This window comes from Coregonus lavaretus, assembly GCF_964263955.1.
Source record: "Coregonus lavaretus genome assembly, chromosome: 19".
Classification (NCBI taxonomy): Eukaryota; Metazoa; Chordata; class Actinopteri; order Salmoniformes; family Salmonidae; genus Coregonus; species Coregonus lavaretus.
The window spans coordinates 44299394-44310145 of NC_140006.1; the positions used below are offsets into that span (position 1 = coordinate 44299394).

The following is a 10752-nucleotide window of genomic DNA, read 5'->3' on the forward strand; positions in this document are numbered from 1 at the left end:
AGGGGTGTGAATACTTTCTGAAGGCACTGCCCCCAAAAGGAAAAATCCCATTCTAACCCCAATCTATTTGAATAGAGGACTAGTTGGAAAAAAAGAGGTCCAGACGCTTTCTTACAGAGGTTTAGATTTTATTCAACTCTGTAGTGAGAACATGGTTTCCAAAATGAAACTTTGCACAGAGACCCTGGAGAACAACGGGGTGAGAGCTTCACGTTCATTGGCGTTAATTACCAAATGGTCCTCAGTCCTTCCACTAGGGACTAGATGTGTTGGAGCCTGAGAAGACAAAAAATGAATAATAAGTAGTTAATTATACCGAAATAGTATGAAGGACTTGAAAAAAATGCGTAATAAATATATATATTAAAATAGTATGAAGGAAGGTGGGAATGTGAGTGTGCCTGCAGGTGTGTGGATTTATGCTTAAGCAAGAGATGAAATGCCTCTGTCAATTATCTCTCAACAAGCTGTTCTCCCTGACGAATGCTTCACATTCCGAAAACAAGTCTGAGTTAAGATATTGTTCCATTGAACTTGCCACCACAATAGAGGCATTTCGATATCATGAAGAGTGCCTTGTACCTCCTCGTGTTTTGAACAGGGCTGTAGACTTTACCTTGGAGTTCTGGGTTACCGGAGGGCTCTGAATGGGGAGGAAGGAGGGTTTGTTTCCCCTCTTGGTCTGATGCACCTGTGCACCTGTTGAGAGGAACACTGTGTCAAAAGAGGTCATGCTATCTCACCCATTGGAATACATTGCGTGGAGTTCACCTTGCAATCATAGCATAAACACAAATGAAAATGATGTATTTACTACGTCATGTGTCAAATTTTGCCTGCTCGGCTATTCTTCTTCTTCTTTGATAGGTTACCTTTGAGGTTAGCTACCCTAACCCTACTCACATGGAGGGGTGGTAGCGTCTCTCCTCCCCATCCAAGATGCAGTGGTAGGTGCCGATCTCCAGCTCCAGACGCATTTTGTTGCCCAGCAACGTCTCATAGTCGCGGCGCTGCTGTTCGACGTCGCCGCGGACGTCGCCCAGCTCCGACTCCAGCTTGCCAATGACGGATGCCAGGTTCTGCAGCTCGATGTCGTGCCAATGCTTGGCGTCGTTCAGGGAGTTCTCCAAACCGCGCTTCTGTTGGAGCAATAAGAACAACGTGAAGGCTCAGGCCAGAATTCAACCGTAAATAACCACAAAGAAACATGCTTCATATCGCACAAAACAGCAACAAATATTTATGAAGATGAAAATGTCCACAATATATCAATCTTTGAGAGCGGGAGGTGTGCTGACTTCGAAGCGGTTGACACCTCCAACCCCCCAGCCTCCCCTGGATCTTACAGCCAGCATCACGATATGTATGTACCAGTGCTCTGATGGACTCCGTTTGGGCCTGCAAACTCTGGATCTTACAGCCAGCATCGTTACACTCAGTCTTCAGACTCTCGAGCTCCTCCTCCTCACGACTCAGATTACTGCCCACACTCTCTGCCTGCTGAACTCACACACACACACACACACACGCGCATATATACACACACGCACTCGCACACATATACACACACACATATACACACACACACACAAATGTACAGCCGTCAATCTACATCAAAGAGCAGGTGTGTTTCATTTGTTTTGACTGGCCCCTTTAGTAAACACAATAAACCTCAAGTTGACCTCAGACTAGATAAACAACTGACAGACATGTAAATAAATGTCAAGTACACCTTAATCTATTAAAAGTAAATGGTTGTTTCCCCCCCTGTTATTCAGGTGTTATAGATTGTACACATGAGGACCTACAGTATGAACTTACCTTGTATTCCAGGTAGGCATCGGTCTCGGCACGGTTCTTCTCGATGACTCTTTCCCAGTGGGAGCGAATGTAAGCCAGTATCTGGTCCAGATTGGTCTCAATGGGAGTGTCCGGCTCGTCCACCTCGCCGCCTACCATCTGCTTGTAGAGCACCCTCACGTCCTGTAGGGGGCAGCAGAACGTAACACTAACACACCGGGTTCATATAAATCAACTAATGATCTTGATTTGAGATCATTAGCTCGATGAGGTGTAGGCTCTCACTCTATGGAGGCGAAATGATTGTCAGTGGAAAATGTTAGCAGTTAGGGTTTCAATTCAGTTAGGGTTTCATACTTGTGTTTTCTCTTGACGTGTTGCGGTGCAGAATCAGGTTGCTGACCTACTCCCAACATGTTCTCCAGACCCTGAAGGGCAGGTTAACCGTGTGGTCGGTGTATCAAACTAAGCAGCTCATTCGCGAAACCCTGAATATTGTATTGAATGTTGAGTGTGCAATTTGAAGAGATTAGTATGAAAATGTATGCACTAACTGTAAGTCGCTCTGGATAAAAGCGTCTGCTAAATGACAAATGTAATGTAAAATGTATACCGTATTTATTCCTATGCTGGGTAAGTAAACTAAATGAATATCCGAAAATTGTCTTGTGGATTCTAAGTGAGTAAAATCCCATCAGCTTGTATTCTGAGTGGATTATCTGGTTTATGTGCTTTATTGTTTTATGCTGGACCCACTTCCTCATGGCTGCAGGCCAGGTCCCGAAGCTCAGCCCTCATGCTGTCCATCTGGCTCTCCAGGTCCGCCTTGGTCATGTTGGCATCGTCAATCACCTTGTACAGAGAGCCGATCTCCTCCTCCACCGCCTTCCTGAAGGGCTGCTCATCCTCATACCTACAGGACCACAGAAGGAAACGGACAAAGAGGGAAAGTCGAAAGTCAAGGTGATCTTCTCCTCGACTCTCCAGGTTCTGACGTTTTGGGAAGGAGGTGAGGAGAGAGGATGTGAGGGGATGAGAGAGGATGCAAGGAGGCGAGGATGCGAAGAGAGAGGATGCGAGGAGAGAGGATGCTCACCGGTCCTTGAAGTCCTCAGCGTTGGCCTGCACATTCTCTGTCTGCAGCATTAGCCTGGCAGTGTGAAGGATGGACTCACTAACCTGTGGGGTCAATTTAGCAAATTGTCAGTCTATCCACTACAGGGCAACAGATGCTCTGAAGTCCAACTTAGGGTGCATTTTTCCATAAATGGGTGTTCTGCATGCATGTATAAAGCACTATTACTTGTTATAAACTGGGTCATTTGAGCCCTGGATGCTGATTGGCTGAAAGCCGTGGTATATGAGACATTATATACTGGGTGGTTCAAGCCCTGAATGCTGATTGGCTGACAGCCGTGGTATATTAGACTGTATACCACGGGTATGACAAAACATTTATTTTTACTGCTCTAATTACGTTTGTAACCAGTTTATAATAGCAATAAGGCACCTCGGGGGTTTGTGGTATATGGCCAATATACCACGGCTAAGGTCTGTATCTAGGCACGTTGCGTCGTGCGAAAGAACGGCCCTTAGCCGTGGTATATTGGCCATATACCACACCCCCTCGGGCCTTGTTGCTTAATTATACACACCTTTATAATGTCTTAATATAATGCTTATGATATCTGTGGTCCTCTGTAGCTCAGCTGGTAGAGCACGGCGCTTGTAACGCCAAGGTAGTGGGTTCGATCCCCGGGACCACCCATGCACAAAAATGTATGCACGCACGACTGTAAGTCGCTTTGGATAAAAGCGTCTGCTAAATGGCATATTATTATTATATATTATTATTATCTTCAACGGACTCAAAATGTCTTATTTAGTCAGGATCCTTATGGGAGGATAACAAGACAAGACATTTTGAGCAGTGGTGTATTGGAGGGTTAAAGCAGGTAAACACAGAATACACACCTTGTTTATATTGCGCAAACATTTACCCACATGTCGCTGAAAACCACATTAAAATATAGGGAGTGTTCATTTATTCACCGCGAACGGTGATCAGCGTTTACCCACCTATTTTCTATACCACTACATCACTGATGCCTGATGCCTCACGCATGCCTGTATCAAATCTTAGTGTGTTATAATGGCATCATAATGGCATCATAATGCATCATAATGGCATCATAATGCATCATAATGGCATCATAATGGCATCATAATGCATCATAATGGCATCATAATGCATCATAATGGCATCATAATGCATCATAATGGCATCATAATGGCATCATAATGCATCATAATGGCATCATAATGCATCATAATGGCATCATAATGCATCATAATGGCATCATAATGGCATCATAATGCATCATAATGCATCATAATGGCATCATAATGCATCATAATGGCATCATAATGGCATCATAATGCATCATAATGCATCATAATGGCATCATAATGCATCATAATGGCATCATAATGGCATCATAATGCATCATAATGGCATCATAATGCATCATAATGCATCATAATGGCATCATAATGCATCATAATGGCATCATAATGCATCATAATGCATCATAATGGCATCATAATGCATCATAATGGCATCATAATGGCATCATAATGCATCATAATGGCATCATAATGCATCATAATGGCATCATAATGGCATCATAATGCATCATAATGGCATCATAATGGCATCATAATGCATCATAATGCATCATAATGGCATCATAATGCAATATGCCTCATCTATGGAAGCATCTGTTATACTTCAACATGCTAATAGTCTCACAGCGCAATAAACAATTAAGGATCCGCTGGGCCCGGTTGTATAAAACATCTTAGTTAATTTCCCCCTTATCTTTCCCTTAAAGTTTCCTTAACTTTAAATCAGAATCAATGTGTGTCTTGAATGAATCTATTTTGTGATCTCTTTTGAAGAGACTTTCAGTCAGTGAATCAGGTCATCTCCATGGTAACCAGAGACTATTTCTGCCTTACATGCCTTCAAACTACCATAAAACCCTTAAATTATGTCTTTACCTAAGGAAATGTTTGAGGGGCTCTATGCAACACCCTTAAACAATTCCTTTAGGTGAGGGAAAATTATTCCATAAGGGAAACGCTTAAGATGTTTTATGCAAACAGGCCCAGAAACACTGCATCGAGGTTAGACTCCCCATTCCAAATCTGTCACTTCTAAATTAAAGCACTATCCAATGCAAAGCCTGCCACAATCTCCAGCTCCGACCACCCACTCAATCAGTGCTTCAACCTAATGTCATCAGGTGGCAGGTATAGAACAGTAGAATGTTGCATCACTGTCATCAGGTGGCAGGTATAGAACAGTAGAATGCTGCATCACTGTCATCAGGTGGCAGGTATAGAACAGAAGAATGCTGCATCACTGTCATCAGGTGGCAGGTATAGAACAGTAGAATGCTGCATCACTGTCATCAGGTGGCAGGTATAGAACAGTAGAATGCTGCATCACTGTCATCAGGTGGCAGGTATAGAACAGTAGAATGCTGCATCACTGTCATCAGGTGGCAGGTATAGAACAGTAGAATGCTGCATCACTGTCATCAGGTGGCAGGTATAGAACAGTAGAATGCTGCATCACTGTCATCAGGTGGCAGGTATAGAACAGTAGAATGCTGCATCACTGTCATCAGGTGGCAGGTATAGAACAGTAGAATGTTGCATCACTGTCATCAGGTGGCAGGTATAGAACAGTATAATGCTGCATCACTGTCATCAGGTGGCAGGTATAGAACAGTATAATGCTGCATCACTGTCATCAGGTGGCAGGTATAGAACAGTAGAATGCTGCATCACTGTCATCAGGTGGCAGGTATAGAACAGTAGAATGCTGCATCACTGGCATCAGGTGGCAGGTATAGAACAGTATAATGCTGCATCACTGTCATCAGGTGGCAGGTATAGAACAGTATAATGCTGCATCACTGAAGCCTCAGCAGGAGCTTCTTAACTTAATTCCAGGATATGGTACAGGTAATGGACTTGTATATAGCTTACATTCGTGTGTTTTATTTCTCATGTGTTTTTCAACAGTCTACTGTTGTATTCTGCGCATGTGACAAATAAACTTTGATTTGATTTATCAACCTTGCGAACAATTCCAACAACTCCCTCTCTTCTTTACCTGTCTGTAGATATCTTCCCTGTCCTTCTTCACCCCTCTCCTCCCTCTCTCTCTCCCATCCTACCTGTCCGTACCCTCTCTTCCCATCATCCTCTCCTTCTCATCCTTCCTTTCTTACCTGTCTTCAGAGGTCCTCCCTTCTCTACCGCTCTCCTCCCTCTCTCTCTTCCCCCTCTCTCACCCCCCCTCTTACCAGTCTGTACCCTCTCTTCATTTTCAAATCCCTCTTCCTTCTCTCTCTCTCTCTCTCTCTCTCTCTCTCTCTCTCTCTCTCTCTCTCTCTCTCTCTCCTCTCTCTCCCTCTCTCCCTCTCTCTCTCTCTCTCTCTCTCTCTCTCTCTCTCTCTCTTTCTCTCTCTCTCTCTCTCTCTCTCGCTTTCTCTCTCTCTCTCTCTCTCTCTCTCTCTCTCTCTCTCTCTCTCTCTCTCTCTCTCTCTCTCTCTTCTCTCTCTCTCTCTCTCTCTCTCTCTCTCTCTCTCTCTCTCTCTCTCTCTCTCTCTCTCTCTCTCTCTCTCTCTCTCTCTCTCTCTCTCTCTTTTCTCTCTCTCTCTCTCTCTCTCTCTCTACTCTCTCTCTCTCTCTCTCGTTCTTCCTTACTTACATGTCTGTAGACGTCCTCCCATTCCTGTCTGAGGAGGCCCCAGGCTCCGGCGCTGGACGCCTTACGATCCAGGCAGTGTTTGATCTGCTCCTCCAGCTGCCGGTTGAGCTGCTCCAGGGCGCGCACCTTATCCCTGTACTCCATCAGGCAGCCGTTGAGGCTCTCAGCGCCCCCGGGGTGTTGCCTGCCACTGGTCCCGGCCCCGTGGGGCATCACAGGCGCGACCGTGGTCCTCAGCCCCTGCAGGAACACACTGCTGATGCCTAGGGCGCGTCGCGACACACGCGTGCCCATGCTGGAGGCGGCAACCGTGGGGGCCGTCCCCACAAAGACACCCCGGGGGGCATTGCTGATGCCTGTGGTGCCAACCCTGGTGTTGGCGCTACCTGGGCGCTCCTTGGCGGCAGGTTGGCTCAGGAAGGAGGATCGACGTCTCGGCAGAGGCATGGCCCTTGTTCTTGGAGAATGCGGGTATGAGATGGGATAGAGTGGGAGCGTGGGTGTGTGGGTGTGGGGGTGTGTCAGAAGGCTAGGCTAGTCACCCTGCATGGACATCGTTGATGGGCTTAAGAATCTGTTCGGTGACCTGTTGTGTCAAACAGCCGGAGTCTCTGGGCGCATGGCTCTTTATTGTGGCCTGGGCTTCTGGAAAGCAGAGGGGCGTATTGTTCCCATGTGGTGTTTGTGTTGTTATTGTGACAGTGGGACTGGCTCAGGTTGGTGGATTGGGGCTCTTTGTGTGTGGCTGCTGGTTGTTCTTTTTTTGCTGACTCAGCATTGGAGCCCTCTCAGGAAAACTCCATCGAGTGCTGGCTTGCCCACCCCATCCCCAAGCACACACCGCCACCGGTACTTCGTCTGACTGGACAAAATCTGACTGGAGATGCTTCTACCTCCTCTTTTTGTATGTGTGAGTGTGTAGTGTGTGTGCATGAGTGAGTGACTGAGTGAGTGAGTGAGTGAGTGAGTGAGTGAGTGAGTGAGTGAGTAAGTGAGTGAGGGAGTGAGTGAGTGAGTGAGTGCCAAAATCCCAAAGTATCCATTTAATATGACAGACTGGAGAAGGGCCAAAGGAATGTTCAGTATAGCCTGTTTTTGAAAAGGCCATAGTTGGGATATGTTTGATTCAAATACAGTCAATGAAGGAATTAACTGAAATCTGATTAATGAATTGAAAAAATTAACTGGTATTTTAAGTGTTAAAGTGTTTAAATTTGTCCTGAATTGACCACCCTGGAGATGTCTGAGCACGACTCCTGTCTCTGGGTGTGGTCTTCTTAGCCACAGAAACATACTAGACGGTCCAGTGAGTACTGTCAAGAGTACTGTCAAGACTTCATGTGGTATTCTGTAGAAGGCTTTATTAGCTTCGTGGGGAACAAAGGCCATGCGATGATGCCATACAACATGGACCATAGAGCGCAGGTTGAACACCAGAGACAATAGAGTCACCACTCACCATTCATGAATTCTCTCCAGTGTGAGTGAGTGGAATGGATGGTTTTTCTGCCATGTCACGTATACCAGACAAGCTAATGTGCGCACGAGTTGGTGTCATAAGAAGAGAATGGCCCATTGAAATCAGGTGAAGTGCGTTTGATTTCAGTGATCAAAACAGACAGGTGTAAAACTCAAAAAAGTTTAATGGAAATGTCCTGTTGTGCCGTGCGGTGACAGAATAGATCAAGTCATATCATCTGGATCGAATGGTACAGTTCCCACATATGCTGAGCACTTGTTGGCTGTTTTTCCTTCTCTCTGCCGTCCGACTCATCCCAAACCATCTCAATTGGGTTAAGGTCGAGGGATTGTGAAGGCCAGGTCATCTGATGCAGCACTCCATCACTCTCCTTCTTGGTAAAATAGCCCTTACACAGCCTGGAGGTGTGTTGGGTCATTGTCCTGTTGAAAAACAAATGATAGCCCCACTAAGCCCATTAAACCAGATGGGATGGCGTATCGCTGCAGAATGCTGTGGTAGCCATGCTGGTTAAGTGTGCCTTGAATTCTAAATAAATCACAGACAGTGTCACCAGCAAAGCACCCCCACACCATAACACCTCCTCCTCCATGCTTTACGGTGGGAAATACACATGCGGAGATCATCCGTTCACTCCAGTATCTATGCTGCAATAGTCTGTGTGCCGGGGGGCTAGGGTCAGTCTGTTATATCTAGTGTAATTCTCCTGTCTTATCTGGTGTCCTCTGTGAATTGAAGTTTGCTCCCTCTAATTCTCTCTCTCTCCCTCTCTCCCTCCCCTCCCGGAGGACCTGAGCCCTAGGACCATGCCTCAGGACTACCTGGCCTGATGACTCCTTGCTGTCCCCAGTCCACCTGGTCGTGCTGCTGCTCCAGTTTCAACTGTTCTGCCTGCGGCTATGGAACCCTGACCTGTTCACCGGACGTGCTACCTTGTCCCGGACCTGCTGTTTTTGACTCTCTCTCTGAATGCTTGGCTATGAAAAGCCAACTGACATTTACTCCTGAGGTATTGACCTGTTGCACCCTCTACAACCACTGTGATTATTATTTGACCCTGCTTGTCATCTATGAACGCTTGAACATCTTGATGAACAATCTGGCCTTAATGGCCATGTACTCTTATAATCTGGGGGGGGGGGGGGGGGGGGGGGGGGGGGGGGCAGCTGTTATAGTGTATTTAGTTTAGCCTTCAAAAGAGGTTCAAATCCACGTTTTAGGGGATTAAGATAAATAAGGCGGTCCTTCCCCAGCACCTGCACTTTAGAGCCAACCTACTTCTCACCTTGATTTCAGAAATCACTTATGTACCATTTAGTGTTCGAGCAATTTGTGTTTCAGCTGCGGTTTGTGCCTGAACTAACCTCACGAGCAGGTTTTAGAAAGATAAATAATAATTTATCAAGGAATGTAAGCGACATCCTCTACACATTATCTTATTACGATTCAACATTTTATTTATTTCACCTTGACATAATAATAATATAATGTACTCCCGAGTGGTGCAGTGGTCTGAGGCGCTGCATCGCAGTGCTAGCTGTGCCACTAGAGATCCTGGTTCGAATCCAGGCTCTGTCGCAGCCGGCCGCGACCGGGAGACTCATGGGCGGCGCACAATTGGCCCAGCGTCGTCCAGGGTAGGGGAGGGAATGGCCGGCAGGGATGTAGCTCAGTTGATAGAGCATGGCGTTTGCAACGCCAGGGTTGTGGGTTCGATTCCCACGGGGGGCCAGTATAAAAAAAATAATGTATTCACTAACTGTAAGTCGCTCTGGATAAGAGCGTCTGCTAAATGACGTAAATGTAATAATATAATGTGCCATTTAGCAGACACTTTTATCCAAAGCGTGTTACAGTCATGAGTGCATACATTTTACATGTGGGTGGTCCCAGGAATCAATCAGACTACCCCGGCGTTACAGGTGCCCTGCTCAACCAACCGAGCAATTTATAATACTAGGCTGTGCCATGATCAACTCTAAATTAAACAGGGTAATATATTAACTCTCACTAATTGAAAACTAGGATAGCCTAGGCTATAATGGAAGTCCAATATTTGTTTAGCATTTCCATGTAAAACAAAAGCTATTCATTAGAAATCATTAAATTATGGAAACATCTTCATTTACAATCATTTCTGTAGCGTAATTTCTGCAATTGAGTGCCATAAAATAGAAACCGGGAAGGCAATTTTTATTGATTTATTATGTAACTACAATCTCATCTTTATTTAGGCTACATTAATCTTTGCAATTCCACATGAGCACTCCTCATGGTTATAAGGAATCACAGCATTTGTACAATTTGACAGTTTACCTGTAATGAGGGCGAAGCCTGAAATTATAATAACAAGACAAACATATTTTGCTAAATGACAAAAAAATTAAATAATTTGGCCATATATACGGAAGCGCGCCACATTGGTTCATGTGTCTAAAACCGCACCTGCCCCTTTCCCATCATTTATGAGAGACCGCTGATTGGACAGACAACTTGACTTGTAAACCGTAAACAGTTTTGCAGCGATTCAGCTGAACTCATTCTTGTTTGGACAGATTAATCACGTTTAACCTAATGCACGGCTGTTCTCTCAACCAATGATGTGACTGATTTTAGTACACTGCTCAAAAAAATAAAGGGAACACTTAAACAACACAATGTAACTCCAAGTCAATCACACTTCTGT

At 45.3% G+C, this 10752-nt stretch overlaps 1 protein-coding gene across 1 annotated transcript; it reads right to left on the minus strand.

Moving 5' to 3' along the window:
* Nucleotides 1-899: 899 nt before the first annotated feature.
* LOC311146224 (phakinin-like) lies at nt 900-7033 on the minus strand (the record flags this gene model as incomplete). Its single annotated transcript, XM_084182732.1, has 6 exons — nt 900-1139; nt 1372-1500; nt 1822-1983; nt 2557-2713; nt 2897-2979; nt 6587-7033. The coding sequence occupies 6 exons, from the start codon at nt 7031-7033 to the stop codon at nt 900-902; spliced, it is 1218 nt and encodes a 405-aa protein (XP_084038858.1).
* Between the last annotated feature and the right edge of the window lie 3719 nt (nt 7034-10752).